Source organism: Somniosus microcephalus, chromosome 33, assembly GCF_052327205.1.
Source record: "Somniosus microcephalus isolate GS21.2 chromosome 33, FLI_Smic_1.0, whole genome shotgun sequence".
Lineage (NCBI taxonomy): Eukaryota > Metazoa > Chordata > Chondrichthyes > Squaliformes > Somniosidae > Somniosus > Somniosus microcephalus.
In genome coordinates this window covers 23,338,650-23,361,954 of record NC_141019.1, presented here as the reverse complement: position 1 = coordinate 23,361,954, position 23,305 = coordinate 23,338,650, and the positions used below count along the sequence as shown (strand labels likewise).

General features: G+C 47.4%; 1 protein-coding gene across 3 annotated transcripts; it reads left to right on the top strand.

The window, feature by feature from the left end:
* Positions 1-273: 273 nt before the first annotated feature.
* On the top strand, positions 274-21,881 carry LOC147097005 (glycerol-3-phosphate dehydrogenase 1-like protein). 3 transcript variants are annotated; one of them, XM_085972729.1, is made up of 8 exons: positions 274-513; positions 9,309-9,486; positions 11,735-11,875; positions 12,378-12,516; positions 14,784-14,896; positions 15,672-15,905; positions 17,365-17,471; positions 20,005-21,881. In XM_085972729.1, exons 1-8 carry the CDS (start codon positions 464-466, stop codon positions 20,099-20,101), a joined length of 1,059 nt encoding a protein of 352 aa, XP_085828855.1. In that variant the 5' UTR covers positions 274-463; the 3' UTR covers positions 20,102-21,881. The 3 variants fall into 3 exon arrangements, with proteins under 3 accessions (XP_085828855.1, XP_085828856.1, XP_085828857.1); XM_085972730.1 differs by having other exon boundaries at positions 279-507; XM_085972731.1 differs by having other exon boundaries at positions 281-500.
* The last annotated feature ends 1,424 nt before the right edge of the window (positions 21,882-23,305 follow it).

The following is a 23,305-nucleotide window of genomic DNA, read 5'->3' as shown; positions in this document are numbered from 1 at the left end:
CGGTTGTGAAATGCGCTATAGAAATGCAAGTCTTTTTCTTCTTTCTGGGTACGCACCAGTTGTCACTGCGGTGGGGGCAATCTTGATGTAGCCTAGCATAAGTCTGGATCTTAAGGACAAAATTGATTTTAGGATCAGAATTCCAGTCCTCTGTACGTTTTGGGATAATGGTGCCGTTTTTGAGACGCTCCCTGAAAGCTGCTGCTGCAAACAGCTTGCAACTATTCTGAATTAATATCATCGCTGACCAATGGAACAATGAGCTTGACCCCAAAGCGAGACAATGAGCTTGACCCCCAAAGCGAGCCAATGAGCGAGCTGAAAGCGAGGTGTGTTTTGCCCCGGCGAGAACAACGCGTCTGAAAGCCCTGAGTGCGCAAAAGTGTCCTGGAATCGGCTGCAGAGCAAGTGAACAACGGCAAGGCGCACAACTCCTGTGTCTTATGCAGCAGCGCAAGTGGGCATGGCTCCTCCTATCAAAGTCTGCATCGTTGGATCTGGTAACTGGTCGGTGTGAGCCTTGTTCCTACTCTTGACTGTAATGTACATCTGTTGCATTTCGGTTCGTGTAATTTAAAGCATGTAGATTTCATATTTGTTGATCTGCATTTAACCAAAATGAGTATATTGGTATATGCGGTAATACGATCTCTTTGGATTGTAGTTTGGTGCACTTAGAACATTTCACCAAGTTAAAACTGACATTTGTCAGTTTGGACATTGATCCTAATCAGTGCAGTTACCATTTTTGCACTGTGCAGATCCAGAAAGTCAGATTTGTAACGTTAAGATAGCAAATTTCAAAGAATAAATGAGATTTCTCTACATAACTGCACTTGCTTATCACAGAATCCCCACAGTGCAGATAGAGGCCATTTCGGCCCATCGAGCCTACACCGACACATATCCCACCCAATCCCCGTAACCCCTACACCAACACCAACACATATCCCACCCTATTCCTGTAACCTCACGTATTTAATCCCCCTAACACTAAGGGTCAATTTATCATAGCCAATCAACCTAACCCGCACATCTTTGGACTGTGGGAGGAAACCGGAGCACCCGGAGAAAACCCACGCAAACACGGGGAGAATGTGCAAACTCCACACAGACAGTCGCCCGAGGCCGGATTCGAACCCGGGTCTCTGGTGCTGTGAGGCAACAGTGCTAACCACTATGCCACCGTGCTTAGCACCATTGAATTGTATAGCTCTTATTCGGTTGTCTGTTTCAGTTGTATATTACAAAATCAAATCAAATCAACTTTTATTGTCATTGTTAGTGCACAAGTGCAGTACAACGAAATGTAGGCTTGCGGCTCCCGAGAGTGTACATTTAGATTAAGGCATTTAAACATTCAACGTACATTTGGCTTGTAATACATTAACATAAACATAAACATAATAAAGTGCATTGGTCGATGTGCAGGCTTTAGAGTTTATTTGTGGAGTTCAGTAGGATGACAGCCCTGGGAAAGAAGCTGTTCCTAAATCTGGTCGTACGGGTGCGAATGCATCTGTAGCGTCTCCCAGATGGCAGGAGGGCGAACAGACTGTGGCTGGGGTGGGTAGGGTCTTTGATGATGGACCGTGACCTCCGTAAACAGCGTTTCTGGTATATGTGCTCTATGGTCGGTAGCCGGGTGCCGGTAATGCGTTGGGCAGTTTTGACTACTCGCTGCAGGGCTTTCCGGTCATAGTAGCTACAGCTGCCATACCATACTGTGATACAGTTCGTCAGGATGCTCTCTATTGTGCAGCGGTAAAAGTTAGAGAGGATCAGGATCAGCCTCCTTAGGAAATATAGGCGCTGCTGGGCCTTCTTCACCAGAGAGGAGGTATTGAGGGACCAGGAGAGGTCTTCCGTGATGTGGACTCCGAGGAACTTAAAGCTGTCCACCCTTTCCACCACAGCCCCATGGATGTGGATGGGGGTGTGACTTCCGCCTTTAGACTTCCTGAAGTCCACAATGATTTCTTTGGTTTTCTTGATGTTAAGGGCCAGGTTGTTATCGGCGCTCCACTTCACGAGATGCTGGACCTCCTCCCTGTAGTCTGACTCATCGTTGTTGGTGATCTGGCCTACTACCGTGGTATCATCTGCAAACTTGATGATGACCTACCTAGAATCATAGAAATGTACAGCACAGAAGGAGGCCATTCGGCCCATCGTGTCTGTGCCGGCCGACAAAGAGCTCTCCAGCCTAATCCCACTTTCCAGCTCTTGGTCCGTAGCCCTGTAGATTACAGCACTTCAAGTGCATATCCAAATACTTTTTAAATGCGATGAGGGTTTCTGCCTCTACCACCCTTTAAGGCAGTGAGTTCCAGACCCCCACCACCCTCTGGGTGAAAAAAGTTCTCCTCAACTCCCCTCTAATCCTTCTACCAGTTACTTTATATCTATGCCCCCCTGGTTATTGACCCTTCTGCTAAGGGAAATAGGTCCTTCCTATCCACTCTATCTAGGCCCCTCATAATTTTATACACCTCAATAAGGTCTCCCCACAGCCTCCTCTGTTCCAAAGAAAATAATCCCAGCCTATCCAATCTTTCCTCATCGCTAAAATTCTCCAGGCCAAGTAGCATCCTCGTAAATCTCCTTTGTACCCTCTCTAGTGCAATCACATCCTTCCTGTAATGTGATGTGGAGATGCCGGTGTTGGACTGGGGTAGACAAATGCGAGAAGTCACACAACACCAGGTTATAGTCCAACAGCTTTATTTGAAATCACAAGTTCACTGCAGTCTGGCGTAAATAATGCAGTGAGATCCCCTCACACAGCAGTTTAGCAGTGTCATTTTCTTTTTACTGTTGTGAATTTGGGTGTATGTAGAGAGTATAGCTATTGGCAATCAGGAATGGTCCTGAACAGTTGCCCCAGCTCAGTGACTGCTTTGAACTCTTGCACTCACTACGGCAGAACTAGAGGCAGGAAAACGAGCGCTAGTTAATCACTTTTTTTTCTGATGGGGACCAGATTCTCAGTTCGATGATTTGAATGTTGGTGATGGGTTCGGCACCTGAAGCATGCTGGAGAATACTGCAAACAATATTTCTCCTATTTAAAGTAGGCAGTTTTGCAGAGCCAGTGTACGGTGTCAATCACATGTCAGCGTCAGATGCAGTGTTTTCATATTTTGCGGTTCTTGCCTAACCGAGCAATGTCATCATTTTTAAATTCATTCACAGGATGTGGGCATTACTGGCAGTGAGAAGGTGGTGATGAGCCACCATTTCAGAGGGCAGTTAAGAGTCAACCACATTGCTGTCACACATAGGATGGCAGATTTTCTTCCCTAAAGGGAATTAGGGAACGAGATGGGTTTTTATTGTCACGGTCGCTATTACTGATACTGCAGGAAACTCTTTTTTTTTATCCGGCACCGGCGTGGTGCCGGTTTATCAAAAAGTCCGGATTACAGAGAGGTATAGTAAAAGGTACGAGAGCTCCGTACACAGCAACAAATCCAGGCTTCCCTGTTGCTTAGCAACATGTGCAGGAACCCCGATTGCACAGCCACAGATTGAGGAACGGCCACTAATATGAAGTAAAACTTACCTGAACCTACTCCTGAATTTTGCCGGTTAACAGAGATTTCCGGTTATTTAGGTGCCGGTAAATCGAGAGTTTCCTGTAGCAGATTTATTTAATTAACTGAATTTAAATTCCCCAGCTGCCGTGGTAGGATTTGAACTCATGTCTCCTGGTTACTAGTCCAATAATATGACCACTATGCTACTGTATCCCATTTATTAATTGAAACTGGAATAAATAGGGGTATGGGGAGGGGACAAGAATAAAATGAAATGAGAGGCAGCACTAAAGACACTACAATTGGCTTCAACGTCCCAGAGCTTGAGAGTTGAAGCCTACCGTCCAAGGTTCCTGCTTCCGATTACTATCCAGTGAACCCTGCTTGAAAGTATGCGTGTGTAGATGTTAGGTGAGACCCGGACTGGGCGGTGTTGTGACACCTCCCATGGTTGAATGGCCCGTTAACACTCATTATTTACATGAAGACTAGTCTCTCGGGTGAGGTACCAGCTGGCGCTGGCATTGGTAGAACTGTACGCCAGCATGCATCAATGCCCACGGTCTGGCAGAAGGTGGGAATTAAGGGTGCTTTTTTTTAAATATAAAAAAAAGGACACTATAATCACATCACTATCATTTTAGACATTCGCTATTTAAAGGACTGCTCCACTAAAAGGCCCAAGAGTAGTCTTCATCCTTGGCCATGCATCAATTTATAAAAGCAATCCCTGCGTTTCTGGGTGCGGGCTGTGGAACGCAATGTTTGGTTGCTGGGCCGTGGTTACCAGTACTTTCCATTCGTTTTTGAAAGCAACGTGGAAAGCCCAGAAGGTGACTTTGTGGTAACTTGAACAGCGTTTTGACTTGACACTTTGAAATTTATGAATTTTCAGTGCACTTTGTTTTTTCCCGCCCCCACCTCCTTCCATTTGGAATCAACACCTCCTAAATGGTGACTTTGAATTTTGCAAGTTTGGCTTCTGTTGTCCAACTTTCTCCCAAGTTTTGTAAAGTTCATCCACTTTTACCTGGTTTAAAAATAGAACTGTAATGAATCTTCCACGGCTTGGTTCCAACCGTTGGAAGGTTATATCAAAGATTCAGCTGTGAAGGCCACTGTGCTTTTCTCGCTGCCGCCCCCCACTCTGAGTTTGTGTCCCTGCACTGCTGTTTTAACCTTGTGGTCTGGAGAAGTCTGCAGTACAACATCCTAGAGGGTTTCTCTTCAAGGGGTAATCCTTCGCTCATCTCAACCGGGGGCAGCAGTTGGGGCCCGACAATTTGCCTCCGCGAGAAAGGAGAAAAATCGTGCAGGATTTCCACTCCTGGTTAGAATCATAGAAATTTACAGCACAGAAGGAGGCCATTCGGCCCATTGTGTCTGTGCCGGCCGATAAAGAGCTCTCCAGTCTACTTTCCAGCTCTTGGTCCGTAGCCCTGTAGGTTACGGCGCTTCAAGTGCACATCCAAGTACTTTTTAAATAAGGTGAAGGTTTCTGCCTCTCCCACTGGTTGCTATCCAGTGACTCCCGCTGCAGTTTGCTTTGTGTCTCTGTACATGCTATGACAACGCCACTGAATAGTGATCCAATGAAAGTAATATTTTACTCATTGACTGTTTTGCCACTCGGTTTTGCACATTAAGAGTTAGAAATAAACTGATGAAATGATGCACAGGGTGGGAACTGGAACTCTAGGTAGGGTAAGTGAGGCAAGTACTCTAAATAGTTTGTTGTAGTGTGCAGGGCCGTTGACTCTCTGGGATGTCAAGGTGAGTAACATTCGACCTTAGCCAATGCTTAGAAACCCAGGGTGCTTGAGAACAAGGCGATACGATGGCAGGAATCCCGATGGAGGGGGGTGGTTGCTTTTATTGTTTTGCTCGGTTGGTCGATAATCCTTTTTCCAATCTTTTTTTTCTTGCACTTGATCACGGATCTTGTTGATCCTCTCAACTTCATAAAAATTGCCCAGGAGCATTGCGATTTTTAAACTTGAGTTCCATGATCACTTTGCAAACACGACTTTTGGACTTAATGTAGCCAACTAGTAATTATTCAGATGAACTAGCTTTTTAAAAAATAAAAATCCGGAACAATGTTTTGAGGTTCCGTTTTTTTCAAAGTGAAACATGCCCTTTGTCAAAAGATGGTGCAATTTAATCTGATTCTGTGCGAAAGTCTGATCAGGATTAAACCGTTTTTTGTGTTAACACTTCATGCAATTTGGGACTGGCTCTTTTAAAACCAGTTCCTTGCTATTCATTAACAGTCATTTAAGAGCTGAAGTTCTGGGGTATTGTCCTGTGGGGAAAGACCAAGAGTGAGGCGCTGGGCTCTACTCTGTGGTAAATAGCTTGTTGTGACAGACTGTCGCATGTTCCTCACGGGCCAAATGGGAACAGTTGCACTAATCTTAATGTACAAAAGTGACAAACATGGGACCAAGACTGGAGGTGGGGTAGATGAATTGCGTAGTGTGTTGGTAAGGAGGGGGCACAATAGGAGTAGTCAGTTGGATTGTTAGCTTCAGAATTTTATTCCAACACAATTAAGTGCGCTCTTCCCTGATATGTGTAAGTGTGCCTGTCCTCAATATTTGTGCAAATAGAGTAACTGAGCAACAAGTACCTTTCACCTTTGCCCAGGAGCAGAGTTGGGGCAAGGGGCATTGGTTGATGCTGTCCCACTGTGAATTCCAGCTTCAGGTACGCTGAGGCAGGCTGCGAGTTGGTAGCTCCTGTTGTATTCAGAGGGTCTGTGATTGCAAATGATTTACAGCACAGAAACAGGCCATTCGGCCCAACTGGTCCGTGCCGGTGTTTGTGCTCCACACCAGCCTCCTCCCACCCCTCTTCATCTCACCCCATCAACATCTCCTTCTATTCCTTTCCCCCTCATGTACTTAGCTTTCCTTTAAATGCATCTATACTATTTGCCTCAACCACTCCCTGTGGTAGCGAGTTCCACATTCTCACCACTCTCTGGGTAAAGAAGTTTCTCCTGAATTCCCTATTGGATTTATTAGTGACTATCTTGTATTGATGGCCCCTAGTTCTGGTCTCCTCCACAAGTGGAAACATCTTCTCTACATCTACCCTATCATAATCTTGAAGACCTCTATCAGATCACCCCTCAGCTTCCTCTTTCTCTCTCTGCCGTATTATGGATTGCCCTTCAGTGGTTGGCTTATTGAAGCTTAATTCAGCTGTTTATAATGAGACCCTTCACACCGCCATTTTGTTGATTTAGTTTTGCCACTTGTTTTTCTTTTTAAATTGTTCACCCATTTTGCCATCTTCTCTCTCTGCCTTCCCTTTATGTTCTTTTCCCAGTTTTTTGTTTTTTTAATGATTTCCTTTCCCTGTCACTATGACCGTAAAATGTTAAATTTAGATCAGATAAGAGAACGGACTTCTTGATATGAAGGTAGTGTAGTTGAGATGTGAACTTTAAGGGCATTCAAGACACCTCCAAACTTCAAATTCTCATCCTTGTGTTTAAATCCCTCCGTGGCCTCGCCTCTCCCTATCTCTATAACCTCCTCCAGCCTTACAACCCTCCTCGCAAACACTCCATTCCTCTGACTCTGGCCTCTTGTGCAGCCCCCTCTCCCTTTGCCCCACCATTGGTGGCTGTGCTGTCAGTTGTCGAGGCCCCACGCTGTGTAATTCCCCTCCCCCTCCCCCTCCTCCTTTAAAACCTTCCTTATAACTCTGCTCATAAACCAAGTTTTTGGTCATCTCTCCTCCTGTAGCTTGGCATCCATTTTCTTTCTGGCCTCTGTGAAGCACCATCGGATGCTTTCTACATAAAAAGTGCTATATAAATGGAGGTGGTTGTTGGATACCAAGCTGTTGGCATCCAGTACCTTGCCTAAACATAGAAACATAGAAGATAGGAGCAGGAGTAGGCCATTCGGCCCCTCGAGCCTGCTCCGCCATTCAATGAGATCATGGCTGATCATCCAAACTCAGTACCCTGTCCCTGCCTTCTCCCCATATCCCTTGATCCCTTTAGCCTTAAGAAATATATCCAACTCCTTCTTGAATATATTTAATGAATTGGCCTCAACTGCCTTCTGTGGTAGAGAATTCCACAGGCTCACCACTCTCTGGGTGAAGAAATTCCTCCTCATCTCTGTCCTAAATGGCTTACCCCTTATCCTTAGACTGTGACACCTGGTTCTGGACTCCCCGACCATTGGGAACATCCTTCCTGCATCTAGTCTGTCTAGTCCTGTTAGAATTTTATAAGTTTTAATGAGATCCCCTCTCATTCTTCTAAACTCAAGCGAGTATAAGCCTAATCGACCCAATCTCTCCTCATACGTCATTCCTGCCATCCCAAGTATCAGTCTGGTGAATCTTCGCTGCACTCCCTCCACAGCAAGAACATCCTTCCTCAGATAAGGCGACCAAAACTGCACACAATACTCAAGGTGTGGTCTCACCAAGGCCCTGTACAACTGCAGCAAGACATCCTTGCTCCTGTACTCGAATCCTCTCGCTATGAAGGCCAACATACCATTTGGTGGACTAAGGTAGACAGCGGGTGGCGGCGGGCTTTCGACAATGGAGCATGTTGTGGCCAAGCCCGATTTTTGGCGACATTCGCGCTTCCAGCAGTTGTGTTACTGGACAGTGATCTGTAGTGGAAATCCTGGTTAGTTGCCCCCTTGCCACATAGCCCAGGGGTACTGCATTAATTGCATCGCCCTTACCACCACTATGCCTGAAATGCGCTAACTCAGCCTTGACCCCATGACCTTCCCCGGCCTCTTTGGTTCAGCGCCATGCCAGGCCTTTATCCACCAAGCCTAAAGGAGAAGCTTCTAATAAGAAAATTCATACTTGACAACATAGGAGGAGGCCATTCAGCCCCTCGAGCCGGTTCCTCCATTTAGTTAGATCAGGGCTGATCTGTATCTTAATTCCATCTACCGCCTTGGTTCCGTAACCCTTAATACCCTCACCCAACATAAATCTATCAATACAAAATACTGCGGATGCTGGGAATCTGAAATATGAAATGCTGGAAATACTCAGCAGGTCACACAGCAGCTGTGGAGACAGAAACAACATCTCTACAAGATTTGTTCAGCCAAGACCGCACTTATTCTGTTGTCCACCTGGCTCTTCACTTCCGAATGTCACTTAACGAGATTCCACACTTTTAGATGGTTGTTGGACAGGGACAGCTCGGGGATGGACATTTGAGAGAAGCAATCTTCTGTGCTGAACATTGACTTGCTTTTCAGCATCAGCACAGTTTGAAGGTGTCAGCCGGGGCTCAGTGGGCAGCACCCTCGCCTCTGAGTCAGAAGGTTGTGGGTTCAAGTCCCACTCCAGAGACTTGAGCACATAATCCAGGCTGACACACCAGTGCGGTACTGAGGGAGGGCTGCACTGTCAGAGGTGCCACTTTTCAGATGAGACGTAAAACCAAGGCCCTGTCTGCTCTCTCGGGTGGATGTAAAAGATCCCATGGCACCATTTTGAAGAAGAGCAGGGGAGTCCTGGTCAATATTTATCCCTCAACCAACATCACTAAAAATAGATTATCTGGTCATTATCACATTGCTGTTTGTGGGATCTTGCTGTGCGCAAATTATTAGTGACTATAGTTCAGAAGTACTTCATTGGCTGTAAAGCGCTCTGGGACGTCTGGAAGTTGTGAAAGGCGCAATATAAATGCAAGTTCTTTTTTCTTTCTTAAAGTTCACGCTATTTTATGACGGCTTTATTTTCTTCCCCCGACCCCCCCAGGGGATCAGTCATCGGACAAATAGTTGGAGAGAATGCGGCCAAAAGTAAGAAGTTTGACAACACTGTTAACATGTGGGTGTTTGAAGAGATGGTGAACGGTCGGAAGCTAACGGAAATTATAAACACGGAGCATGAGAATGTGAAGTACCTGCCTGGATACAAGCTGCCAGCGAACCTGGTGAGTGCTGTTCAGCTTGGCTCAAGAGAGCATACGGCAGGTTAGCAGAGGGGAGAGGTTCCCGGGGCGGGGGGGGGCTGGGGCAGGAGTGCCCAAGTGCTTTTTCTGTCTCACTGTCACTTTGGTATGGAGCTTGGGAGGCCGTGTAGAATTGTTTCAATCCACGTTCCCATTCATTAGCGTTTATCTCCAACACCCAACACCATCAGATCCTGCAGTCCTGCTTTTAGGATTTATCCATCAACGAGGTGTTAAGAACAGCCCTTTGCAAACCTCCCGGCCATTCAAACAAATAAACAAAACATAGGACAGGTAAAGTTGAGTTGTCTGGGCTTCCCGGACGATTTGTCAGGGCTTGGGGGCTGGTAATGGTCATGGGGCTGAAGTTTGGACATCCCCCTGGATTAGGGGTTTTCCCAGAACGCTCCATGGTCAAAGGTCCATGGAATGACTCTTCGACCTGGTTGCTGAACCAGTCCGTTCACAACCTTGGCCTCCTATTGGACCTTTAGCTGAGCTTCCGACCACATATCCGCTCCATCACCAAGACCACCTATTTCCACCTCCGTGACCTCGCCCGTCTCCGCCCTTGCCTCAGCCCATCCGCTGCTGAAACCCTCATCCATACCTTTGTTACCTCCAGACTCGACTATTCCAACCCTCTCCTGGCTGGCCTCCCATCTTCCACCCTCCATAAACCTGATCCCACCTAAAACTCGGCTGCCCGTGTCCTAACTCGCACCAAGTCCCTTTCACCCATCACCCCTGTGCTCGCTGACCTACATTGGCTCCCAGTCCGGCAACGCCTCGATTTCAAAATTCTCATCCTCGTCTTCAAATCCCTCCATGGCCTCGCCCCTCCCTATCTCTGTAATCTCCTCCAGCCCCACAACCCCCCGAGATCTCTGCGCTCCTCTAATTCTGGCCTCTTGCACATCCCCGATTTTAATCACCCCAGCATTGGTGGCCATGTCTTTAGCTGCCAAGGCCCTAAGCTCTGGAATTCCCTTCCTAAACCTCTCCGCCTCTCTCTCCTCTTTTAAGACGCTCCTTAAAACCGACCTCTTCCTGTTCTAATATCTCCTTATGTGGCTCAATGTCACATTCTGTTTGATAACGCTCCTGTGAAGCGCCCTGGGACGTTTTACTCCGTTAAAGGCGCTATATAAATACACGTTGTTGGTGGTGAGGGATGGAGGCAGGAAATTCTGAAGGATAGACTATGCCAATCTTGTCAATTTTCTCTCCTGAAGGAATGGTCCCTCTGGACAGCAGAGGGGGAAGGGGGAGACCTACTTGGTTGTGGGATTATAGGGCTCTGTAGGTGGCAGAGATAGGGGAAGATGATCTGGTGAATGGGTAAGGTTGAAGTTGGGGGCGGGATCCTGTTGTTGAAGGGAGGGTTCAGAGCAGAAGCCCAGGAAGTGGAGCAGACATGGTCAAGGATCCTGGGTCAAGTTCAGGGGAAATCTTTGCCAAGATTAAAGCTCTGGTGCAGAAAGTAGAGTCATTGGAGAAACAGGGAGCAGGAAGCAGAGAGGGAAGAACCATAATCCGATCAGTTGTGGGAGTGCTGCAACCAGCAAATGGACCACATCTATTTAAACGCTTTGGAATGAGGCAGCGTGTAAGACTGCCGTGCACAAAATTGCAAGATTCCCATTAACAAAAACTCCAACCTCCCCAGCAAATACAGACTGTTCTCCCAATACAGGTGTCCGTGGACTGAAGTAGACTTTGAAGCCAGAATGGGACATTGAATTGGAGCTGTGAAGAATACTGGCTTTTCTCGGTGCTCATTTCTTTTTGTCGTTGGCCGGTTCAAGAACTGAAGTCGCCCAAAGCAATTGCTTTACTTTCGGAAAACAAGGGCAAACTTTGCAGAAGCTTCCTCCTCGAGATTAAATGGGTCGGGTAGAGTCCGTAATGGACCAACCACGTGGTCTGTGGAAGGAGCAGGTTTGATTTCCTGAAGGGCCTTTTCTTAATCCATTTATCTGTTGATGACGTAGGTCAACGGACACTGATATAGCAGCCAATTATAACTGGAAAATGCTTGAGATTTCCCTAAATCCTGAAAAGGCTCAGTCACTCGGGACTGGCAGAGCTGGGTGAATTACTGGATCTTTTTTGTTGCATTCAGACAGTTCCCCACCTGGGTTCCGTCTGTTCTCTGCTTATTTGCTTGACGTGGTCTGGTCTTGGGCTTTGTGTAACCTCACCGATGTTTGTTGTCCAATCCTTTTAGGTTGCGGTGCCGGAGCTGCTGGACGCGGCAAAAGATGCAGATATTTTAGTGTTAGTCGTCCCGCACCAGTTCATCAGACGAACCTGCGATGAGTTGAAAGGTCACATCAAGCCTTCCACTATTGGAATCTCTCTTATCAAGGTACAGTGTGATCCTACAATTATAGGAAGGGTCTTCTCTTTTCTTTCTCGCCTCCCTCTGTCTATTTCTGTTTCCCCTGAACTGACTCTGCCCAATACAGGAGACTCTTTTTTATCCGGCACCAACGGGACCAGCGCGGTGCCGGTTTATCAAAAAGTCCGGATTACAGAGAGGTATAGTAAAAGGTACGAGAGCCCCGTACACAGCAACAAATCCAAGCGTCCCTGTTGCTTAGCAACAGATCCAGGGCCACTAATATGAAGTAAAACTTACCTGAACCTACTCCTGAATTTTGCCGGTTAACAGAGATTTCCGGTTATTTAGGTGCCGGTAAATCGAGAGTTTCCTGTATATCAATAGCCTCCCATTGGATCTAGTCAAAGAATGTCTTCACAGTGAGTGCTTTACCCATGGGCTGGACTGCCTACTTCGGTTTAATCTTTCTGCTCTGATCCTGCAAGTACAATCGTAAAATCATCGTCTTAACTGTTATTTTCTGCAGGGTATTGATGTTGGACTGGATGGTCTGAAGCTGATCTCTGACATAATCCGGGAACAGCTCGGGATTGAAGTTAGTGTGCTGATGGGGGCCAATCTCGCCAGTGAAGTAGCAGCTGGGAAATTCTGCGAGACCACCATTGGTAATGTCACACAGTCATCCATTACCAGGTCGAAGGGTGTGTGTTGTGTACACGGGCAGGACCTGGGAGCTGAAACCTACAGTAAAATGGTGGGCCGCATGATGGCCCCCACCCCCCCACCACCCCCCCCCACAAAGAAAACCTTCTGATCTCCGCCTTGGCAACGGGGTTGAGGAGGGGCGAGGGATTAGACATCATCTATCATCTCTGCTGGTAGAGAGGGAACTTGGAAGCCCCTGCACACCTAGCAGCTAGTTCAAGGAGCAAAGGCAAGAAGCCAGAAAGCCCCTCGGCCAAGAAATGGTACATGACTCCTTCACTTGGAATCATTGTAAAACTACCGATGGCAGGCACCAAATATCAGGAGTAGGGGGGGGTCACTGGGAATGCCCATGGGGCTCGAAAGGCAGAGAGCAGTAACCATGTGAAGAGAAAATTGATGTTCTTCGTGGTATGTCACGTCTTAATCAAGCTGAGGGAAATTTATACTTGGGATTGGGAACAGAGTATATTTTTGGGATTTGCGCCCAGTGAAGGTTTATGACGCTGTTCCTGAGCAAATCTAGCTGGCATAGGCAATATCTACACTATCTTGAAATGACTTCATGGCTAATCCAAAGGAGCATTGAATTCCAATGGCTTGTGAAATAAATATTTAAGAAAATCCTGTAATATGGACGGTGCAGCTCCAAGATAGGCCACAAAAAAAGTAATGTCGGCATAAGTTGGCAATGTCACTCCGACTATAAGGGAGCACTGGTGTGGGGAATTGAAGTGTCACTGTGCTACAGAAAGGGGTTGCTCTACTGAGGGTGAAGACAATTTGGTGAAGAGTATGGGTTACCTGACTTGGTGCCCTCACTGAGGAACTGGGATAAGAAAAGTAGTTTCTTTTCTGAACGCATCTATACTATAGCCCTATCTATTCAGTAAGCACCAACAACAACAACAACAACTTGTATTTATATAGCACCTTTAACGTAGTAAAACGTCCCAAGGCGCTGCACAGGAGTATTTTAAGACAAAATAAATTGACACCGAGCCACATAAGGATAAATTAGGGCAGGTGACCAAAAGCTTGGTGAAAGAGGTAGGTTTTAAGGAGCATCTTAAAGGAGGAAAGAGAGGGAGTGAGGCGGAGAGGTTTAGACAGGGAATTCCAGAGCTTAGGGCCCAGGCAACAGAAGGCACCAATGGTTGAGCCATTGAGCAGGTGGGGGGGGGGGTTGTGGGGCTGGAGGAAATTACAGAGATAGGGAGGGGCGAGGCCATGGAGGGATTTGAAAACAAGGATGAGAATTTTGAAATCGAGACGCTGCTTAACCGATCACAATAAGCAATCCAATCACAAGATAAGGTGCAGATGAAGAGGACATTTGGCCCATCTTCGCTCATCCATCCAGAACATCCCAGTCTCCCCATCACTGCATCGAGATGTCTGTTGAATGATTTCTCATCTACTGCCCTATCCATTCCACGTGTCGATCACTCACTGTGTGAAAAAGAGTTTCCTGACATCAGTCCTAAATTTACCTTCTAATGGTTACCTGTGCCCCACCCCTTGTTCTGCTCTATTGGTTTGCCTCACTGTTATATTCTGGATTTATCCTCTGCATACTTAAATATGAGATCGCCCCGAAGTCGCCTTCTTTTAAGATTGAATCGCCCAGTCTCTCCTCTCGCTCTAGGGATCAGTCTCATGGACCTTATCTGAATTGTCATCTGTTATTGTCTCTGTTATGTATTGCCGACCAGAACTGGTCACAGTGCTCAAGGTATGGTGTCCTCTGACTTATGTTCATAGTGTATAAACATACCTCTGGTATGTAAACTCCTTCTCTTCTTCTTGGGCAGTCCCTCGGAACCGAGGATGACTTGCTTCCACATTAAAAATGAGTTCTCAGGTGACTGATGAGTCCAGTGCGGGACCTACAGTCTCTGTCACAGGTGGGGCAGACGGTGGTTGAAGGGGCGGGTGGGTGGGGTGCTTGGGTTGAGGTGCGCTCCTTCCGCTGTTTGCGCTTGGCTTCCGCTTGCTCCCGGCGAAGAGACTCGAGGTGTTCGGCACCTTCCCGGATGCTTCTCCTCCACTTTGTGCGGTCTTGGGCCAGGGATTCCCAGGTGTCGGTGGGGACGTTGCACTTTTTCAAGGAGGCTTTGAGGGTATCCTTGAAGCGTTTCCTTTTTTATGTAAACTACAGTGTGATGTGTGCCATTGGCACTGTTTATCCTTTGACTAAATTTGCGTGACCTCTTCTACTGTTCAGGAGCCACAAACATTGAACACGGAAATGTTTTAAAAGAACTACTGCAGACGCCAAACTTCAGGATCAGGGTGGTGGAGGAGGCAGACACTGTGGAGATCTGCGGGGCCTTAAAGGTAGATAAAGCTCTCCCACGTGGTTTACCTGCTTATTTTGAGGATTATTATTTTAACTTTCAATTTTACAATTGTGTGTTATTCATGAGAATTCAACTGTGTACAGTAGAGATAAGAGTGATTGATTACATTTCTGAAGGGCAAACTTTAGACGGATGGGTGGCTCAGTGGGCAGCACCCTCGCCTCTGAGTCAGAAGGTTATGGGTTCAAGTCCCACTCCAGGGACTTGAGCACAAAATTCTAGGCTGACACTCCCAGTGCAGCACTGAGGAAGTGCTGCACTGTCAGAGGTGCCGTCTTTCGGCTGAGACGTTAAACCGAGGCGGTTTAACAGACGAATACACGACCTCAGGACGCCCCAAAGCGCTTTACAGCCAATGAAGTACATTTTTTGAAGTGGAGTCACTGTTGTAATGTCGGAAACACAGCAGCCAATTTGCGCACAGCAAGCTCCCACAAACAGCAATGACCAGATAATCTGTTTGTGATGTTGGTTGAGGGATAAATATTGACCAGGACACCGGGGAGAACTCCCCTGCGTGACTACATAACAACAGTCCATAACATTTAAAAAGTAATCTATTGGCTGCAAAGCACTCTGGGACGTCCTGAGGCCCTGTTAGATGTTATGTAAATACCAGTTCTTGATCTTTTGAATCACCGTTTGCTCAGTGATTTACTGGAATTGTGAGTTATTTAGGCCTCTCCCCAGCTCTGTTTATCTGAATATTGGCTCATGCACGGCCTCTTCTCGCCCCCCCTTTTTTTTTCCAGAACGTGGTTGCGGTCGGGGCCGGTTTCTGTGATGGACTGGGCTGCGGAGATAACACGAAAGCTGCCGTGATCCGACTGGGGTTGATGGAGATGATTGCCTTTGCGAGGCTGCACTGCAGGGGCTCGGTACTGTGCTCGACCTTCCTCGAGAGCTGCGGCGTGGCGGACCTCATTGCCACCTGCTACGGAGGCCGCAACAGGAAGATCGCGGAAGCGTTCACAGTAACAGGAAAGGTGGGGCGGGGTGGGGGGGGAAACTGAACAGCCGTATCTCTCAACCCCACCCTGAGCTTCGATCCCGAAACCCTATCTCTCCTGTAGATGCCGACTCTTGCTGGGACCCCGTTCCACAAGCTCCAGCCACCCTTGGGGACCTCACCCCAAGTGTATGTTCTTCAAACGTGAGGCGGCAGTGAATGTCGGCTGGCTATTCCACCACGTGTGGCATCACAGCCAAGCCTGATCGTACCCTTCCTTATCTGAAATTGCAGGAGTCACTAGATGGTTGGTTTCCCCCCTCCTGGCCCAGGGGCACTGCAGCCTAACGTAAGCTCTCTATCGCGGCCTTGGCTGTAGGTCACCATAGACAGCGAATCCTGCTTAAAGGCAGGTTATGATTGTCGCCAAGGCTTCTTCGGCAGCACCTCCCAAACCCGCGACCGCTTCCACCTAGAAGGACAAGGGTAGCAGGCGCATGGGAACCACCACCACCTCCAAGTTCCCGTCCAAGTCACACACCATCCTGACTTGGAAATATATCGCCGATCCTTCATCGTCGCTGGGTCAAAATCCTGGAACTCCCTCCCTAACAGCACTGTGGGAGCACCTTCACCACACGGACTGCAGCGGTTCAAGAAGGCGGTTCACCAACACCTTCTCGAGGGCAATTAGGGATGGGCAATAAATGCTGGCCTTGCCAGCAACGCCCACACCCCATAAGCGAATAAAAAAAAAAAATCACCTATGATCATTAGTTTAGAATTGCTGCGTGGCTGATGCCTGTGTTTTTGTATTTGGGAGTTTTTTGCACTCTGGAGATGGAGGACACTCTCCTGACAGAAGGTGTCCCGTTCTCCCCATGGTGTGCTGCCTATATTGAGTGTGGAGATAAGATTCCTTCGAAATTGCAAAGCTCCTCTGCTGAAGGCACTGCCTAATCCCGAGGGAGCAATCTTGTTACCTCACTCGAGTGGCTGCTCTCCAGTGGTTGTTGGCAGTGATTGTACAAGGGAGAGAAGGGGGTGGGGTGGGGGCCATCAGAACCAAACCCCAACCCTGTCCTCATCCGATTGTTTGTTGGGTAAGGGTATCCAGGGATATGGAGCTGAGGTACAGATCAGCCATGATCTAATTGAATGGCGGAGCAGGCCCGAGGGGCTGAATGGCCTCTTGTGTAAGACTTAACAGAGGCTCAATTCTGAATCCTGTTCCTATGTTCCACATCTGCATTTTCCAGCAAAAGTCATTTGCGGGGGGGAGGGGAGCTCCACCAGGATTGGGAACCATGGATGATGTACCCTCCCTCGCCCAAGTTAAGGGGCACTGAAGCCAATTGTGTTTGTACGGGTTCCACCTCTTCATGGGACCACCTTCGGACTGAGGTGACAGTGCTCACTTCGCTCAGGAAATCACAAATTAATTTGTTTTTAAACTGGCAGCTAAATTCCTGACCGATTCTTGTATCCGTCCTCAGCCTATTGAACAGCTGGAAAAAGAGATGCTAAATGGGCAGAAGCTCCAGGGACCGCAGACAGCTTTTGAAATCAACCGTACTCTGAAGCTCAAAAACCTGGTGGACAAGTAAGTGTTGTGGAGGCGTGTACACACCAAAAAGGCAGAGTAGTCATCTGTTCTCTAGAATCGTACAACACAGAAAGAGGCCATCGGCCCATTGTGTCCCTGCCAGCTCTTTGAAAGAGCGGTCCAATTAGTCCCACTCCTCTGCGCTTTCCCCGTAGTCCTGCATTTTATTTTTCCTTTTCAAGCATTTATCCGATTTCCTTTTGAAAGTTACTATTAAATCTACTTTCACCATCCTTTCCGATCAAAACAACTCCCTGCGTTTTAAAAAATAAATTAAAAAAAATAAACATTCTCCTCACCTTTTCTCCTCCCCACCCCGGTTCTTTTGCCACTGATCTTAAATCTGTCTCTTCTGGTTACCGGCCCTCCTGCCAGTGGGATAAATATTGGCCAGGACACTGGGGAGAACTCCCCTGCTCTTCTTCGAAATAGTGCCGTGGGATCTTTTACGTTCACCTGAGAGAGCAGACGGGGCCATCGGTTTAACGTCTCATCCGCAAGACTGGGGAGTGTCAGTCTAGATTGCAGAATACAGCCGTGGCTCAGTGGGTTGCACTCTCGTCTCTGAATCAGAAGGTTGTGGGTTCAAGTCCCACTCCAGAGATTCGAGCACAAAAATCTAGGCTGACACTCCAGTGCAGTGCTGAGGGAGTGCTGCACTGTCGGAGGTGCCGTCTTTCGGAAGCTCAGGTGGACGTAAAAGATCCCACGGCACTATTTTAAAAGAAGAGTTATCCCCGGTGTCCTGGGGGCCAATATTTATCCCTCAACCAATATCACTAAAACAGATGATCTGGTCATTATCACATTGCTGTTTGTGGGATCTTGCTGTGCGCAAATTGGTGCTGCGTTTCCTACGTTACAGCAGTGACTATACTTCAAAAATACTTTTGAACTGCATACAGTTTTGGTGTCCATACTTAAGAAAAGACATACTTGCTCTCGAGTCAGTACAAAGAAGGTTCACTCGGTTAATCCCGGGGATGAGGGGATGGACGTATGAGGAGAGGTTGAGTAGATTGGGACTCTACTCATTGGAGTTCAGAAGAATGAGAGGCGATCTTATTGAAACATATAAGATTGTGAAGGGGTTGGATCGGGTGGATGCGGTGAGGATGAAACTAGAACTAGGGGGCATAGTCTTAGAATAAGGGGCTGCTCTTTCAAAACTGAGATGAGGAGGAACTACTTCACTCAGAGGGTGGTAGGTCCATGGAATATGCTGCCCCAAAAAGCTGTAGAAGCTACATCATTACATAAATTTAAAACAGAAATAGACAGTTTCCTAGAAGTAAAGGGAATTAAGGGTTACGGGGAGCGGGCAGGAATTTGGACATGAGTCTAGGTTCGGATCGGACATGGCCCTGTGGGTAGCGGAGCGGGCCCAGGGGCCGTGTAGCCTGATCCTGCTCCTATTTCGTGTGTCTAATTCTGTTAGATTCAGGAGATGGTTCTGTGATAGTAGATTGGCAGTTAGGATCAGATCAGCCATGATCTTATTGAATGGCGGAGCAGGCTCGAGGGGCCGATTGGCCTACTCCTGCTCCTATTTCTTATGTTCATTGGCTGTAAAGCACTTTGGGACGTCCGGTGGTCACACACAGACACACAGAAACCCCACAGTGCAGATAGAGGCCATTTCGGCCCATCGAGCCTGCACCGACACATATCCCACCCGATCCCCATAACCCCTACACCAACACATATCCCACCCTATCCCCGTAACCCCACGTATTTAATCCCCCTAACACTATCATAGCCAATCAACCTAACCCGCACATCTTTAGACTGTGGGAGGAAACCGGAGCACCCGGAGGAAACCCACGCAAACACGGGGAGAATGTGCAAACTCCACACAGACAGTCACCCGAGGCCGGATTCGAACCCGGGTCCCTGGCCCTGTGAGGCAACAGTGCTAACCACTATGCCACCGTGCTAGGCGTGAAAGGCGCTATAGGAATGCAAGTCTTTTTTCTACACTGCCCCAGTCGTGTGGCCCGGCTCTAACATTAGACGAGCACCCCGTACAACATTAGTGTAATGGTGTTCCATTTCCCATGGCAACCATCCTGTGGCCTATGAGTAAAATGACCAACTTAGTACCAATTCATTGCCAAAGTAGTGCTAGTTTAGTGCTGTAGGCCCACACACACCGGGAACTGGATTGAGTCGACCCAAACTCCTTTCACGTAAAGACACGTACAACCAGAAGCAACTTTCATCCCATCAATTTGAACCCAACTTCCAGCGGTGGAAGGCTAGTGTCTAATTCACTGCCTCAGCTATTCTGCCCCTGTTTTGTAACTTCCTTCGGAGTGCCATTGATGATGTCGGAAGAAATTCACAGACAAGATATCCTGGCCGAGCATCTGAATGAGGCTACCCGTGGGAAGGGCTGCAAAATGAAACAAGCCAGGAGGGAAAAAGTGTCAGAAATCTGCTACCTCGTTCGATGATGTGCCTATTCTAATTCAGCTTAATATTCAGCTACGTGCAGCTGACTGTGCAAATTACTTTTGTTTCTTTCCAGATTCCCTCTCTTCACTGCCGTGTACCAGATCTGTTACGAAGGCAAGCTCGTCTCAGAGTTCATCCAGTGCCTGCAGGATCATCCAGAACACAAGTAACCAGGTCGACCCCGAGGAACCCTTTCCCGACATCGCTGGGGTTTAATTGACTGACTAATTGAACACCGTTCAATTCACACAAAATATCAAAGCAGTACTCGTGTCGCGCGCTCAGTGTTGGCAAATCTCGCACTCGTACAGAGAGAGGCAGGTTTTTAAAATCTATAATATATAGCTAAATATAAAATATGTGTGTCTGGGGGTAGAGTTTCCGCTTTGGATGCAATCGGGAAATTACGCCCAAAACGTGCTTGAAATTTCGCTGGTTCGGTTAGGCTTCAAGTTTACGCTAAAATTAATTGGCATAATCAGCATAAAATCTTCAGGAACCAATGCAATTGGGCCACGTAATAGAACGCAATTGTTTCTATTTTTTTTTCTTTCCATTCAAAAATCTGCCTTGATGTATTTCAGAGTGGTGACCTGGTGCCGTTTTATTCATGCAGCTGAAAATGGGTTTATCAGCAAAATGAAGCATTTTTAGTAAGGGTGTTCAGTCCTCCACCTGTGAGTAACCTGATTTCAAATCACTGAAAATTACTTTAAAAAAAATCTATACTGAACCATTGAATAGTTTTATTGCTGTATTCTAATCAGTTTTCTTAGGCACTGTGGTCAGGGGAGGCGCCGTGGTCACGAGGGTCTGACGTTAACGGCGTCGACCTCTGCGAAGATCTCGGGGGGTGATTTTATCAATGGGGACGTGATGGAGGTGGGAAAGCTGCTTGTCGGGTTTCAGTCCCGCCTCCATCGACGTCTGGCCAACCCACGCTATTTTCCCTTGATTGGCCTTGTTAAGCCCGCCCAATTAAGGGAAAGCCGGTGACAGAACGTCAGCGTATGACGTTTCATCTGTCAAAAAATTGTGTGTCTTTGTGAGTCCTTGTACTCAAGACTCACTTAGAAAGCTTCCCTGAGCAGAAATCAGAAGGCTGTTGCATTTAAGAATGCAGCGGCCATTCTGCTTTCTCTGCCGGTGAGATGAGGCAGCTCCGCAACCTAAAGGGATGAAGCCTGGAGGAAGAAGCAAAGGTCAGTAATCTTATTAAAACACTTTAGACTCACCTCACACACTTACCTCCCACACTTGCACTCATCACTCACCTGCACAGCACACCTTTTGACCCCCGCAGACCCACGGCTCACCTCGCTGACCCTGGCGAGGTTCGGAGCTGTCAGGAAGCCCACACTTTAGGCAGTTAATTGGCACTAATCCTCTTCCTGCCTCGAGGAGACAGGACCCGGCTCGGGTCGGGTACCCGCCTCCTGGGAAGACGGCACGGAGGCGGGTTGGGGGGCAGGATGGGTACCAGATTCTGCCATTTTTCCTGGCAGTCCCGCCTCCATACCCGCCTCCCCAGAGCTTGGATAATCGCCCCCTATGGCTATCTCAAGTCTGCTTCCAACGGACTGTAGCACTCCTCAAGAAGAGCAAACTTCAAGTTTCAAGAGCTAGTTTCCGAACGCATGGATAGCACTCGGGATCCCGTTAGCCGTGCCCACATCAGTGGCCAGCAGTGAACGGTGCTTCTCGAAGTTGAAGCTCATGAAAACATATTCGCAATCGACCATGGGAGACGCCAGGCTATGTTTGCTGGCCATCCTGTCCATCGAGAATGATGTGGCTCAAAATGTCTTGGTGAACAAAGTTTTTTTAAATTGTTATCGTTATTTATGAATTTAGTGTTTGATTTAATGTTTATTTTATTTGGCACTTAGCTATAATGTTATTTATGACTTGTATTGTTTATTATTTAAATTTAAAAAAATTGAGATTACAGCTTTGTTTCTGAAACTTTCGCTAATGCTGTTACATTGCTCAAGGAAAGGGCGGCAAAATACAAGTTCGCCCAGGGCGCCCTTTTCCCTAAGGCCAGCCCCGCCTGTGCACTTTGAAGAGCCTTCCCGAACCACTGCAATTGGCGGAATCTCACCGTGTTAACCTGGGGATGTGGCCTGTTTGGTGGGCAAGGCCTGATTCGGGCAAATTGAATCTTTAATGGCGGAAAGCACGAGCGTAAGTGGTTTTTGGACATAACTCGCATTTAAAATTTCCCGATCTTTGTGCTGGTTTGGCCATTTCCGCCCGGGTTATGCTGATGTTACTCGCATAAACAATCGGAAACTCGACCCCACAATAAACTACTAAAGGATTGGAAAATAAGTCGGTATTCTCATTTCTTGTTCTGTATGCACAAATGGGCTCAATGCATTGTGAGATTTAGCTTCCAAGTTTTAATTAATTACTGCAAAGGAGGCTCATTCCCACAATGCATCTGGATCGGTTTTGTTGACTGACTTTCAGTCAACTCGACCCTGACTTTTATCCAATTGTAATATTGAAATTGCAGGTGTATTGAGATACAAAATTCTCGCAAAACTGTTGGTCTTAATATATCGTGTGAAGTTAGACAAGATCTTTCAGGTTATGGATGTTCCAAGTTGACATCAGTCCAGGTTCTCCTAAGAACTAAAGAGAGCCGGTCATGGGAGCTGAAGGAGAGGGGATGAGATGAGAGCTGTTGCATTCGTCTTTAGAACAGGAACAGTTAACCTGGAGTTAAAGCACTTGTGGGAGTTCCATGATTGTCGCAGCTCCGCAGGCAGCTCGACATTGTGGGTCACGAATGGGTCACTTGCCTCGCTGGCAGCGGCCCAAGGTAAGTCCCAGGAGGGGGATTGAAGTGGGCTATGGTGGGGGGGGGGGCGCGAATTTGGAGTCCAAAGAGCATATTTAAAAAAATATTGCCTTTAGTTGGCGACTGCTGAAGAATCCTGAGCAGAGGGGTCCTTCAACAGGTGTTAGGCCCCTGATTAACATATGCAAGGCGAGTAATTCCGGGTTTAGGTGGCCACCCGGGACGCCGGGAACAATTGGTCACAGGCTGTCCCACTGCTAAATTGGTCCGAGCTGACCCTGTCTAACACCCGAAAAACAGGCGCAACGCCTACCGATTTCAATCCCATGTCGCCATCTGACCTGAGCTGGAGACCATAAAGCAGAAAAATACTACCCAAACGTTCTCTGAAGAATGAAGCACTCCGAGACGTGAGACCCCTGATCTGCCAGTTCATTTTATTTCAAAGGTTTGTGAAGAATTTTGTATTTTATTTCCAGCAATAATATGTATTTTATTTTTCATTTAACAACGTGTTTCTGGTGCAGAAAGAAGCTGGCCCGGGTTTCTTGTGCTTTTTATTGAT

Bases quoted from the DNA above. Each gene is read 5' to 3' on its own strand.
- LOC147097005 (XM_085972729.1), top strand. From the start codon at position 464: ATGGCTCCTCCTATCAAAGTCTGCATCGTTGGATCTGGTAACTGGTCG. The intron at 514-9,308 runs GTGAGCCTTGTT...CGACCCCCCCAG, and splicing joins GGATCTGGTAACTGGTCGGT to GGGATCAGTCATCGGACAAA. The intron at 15,906-17,364 runs GTGGGGCGGGGT...ATCCGTCCTCAG, and splicing joins CGTTCACAGTAACAGGAAAG to CCTATTGAACAGCTGGAAAA.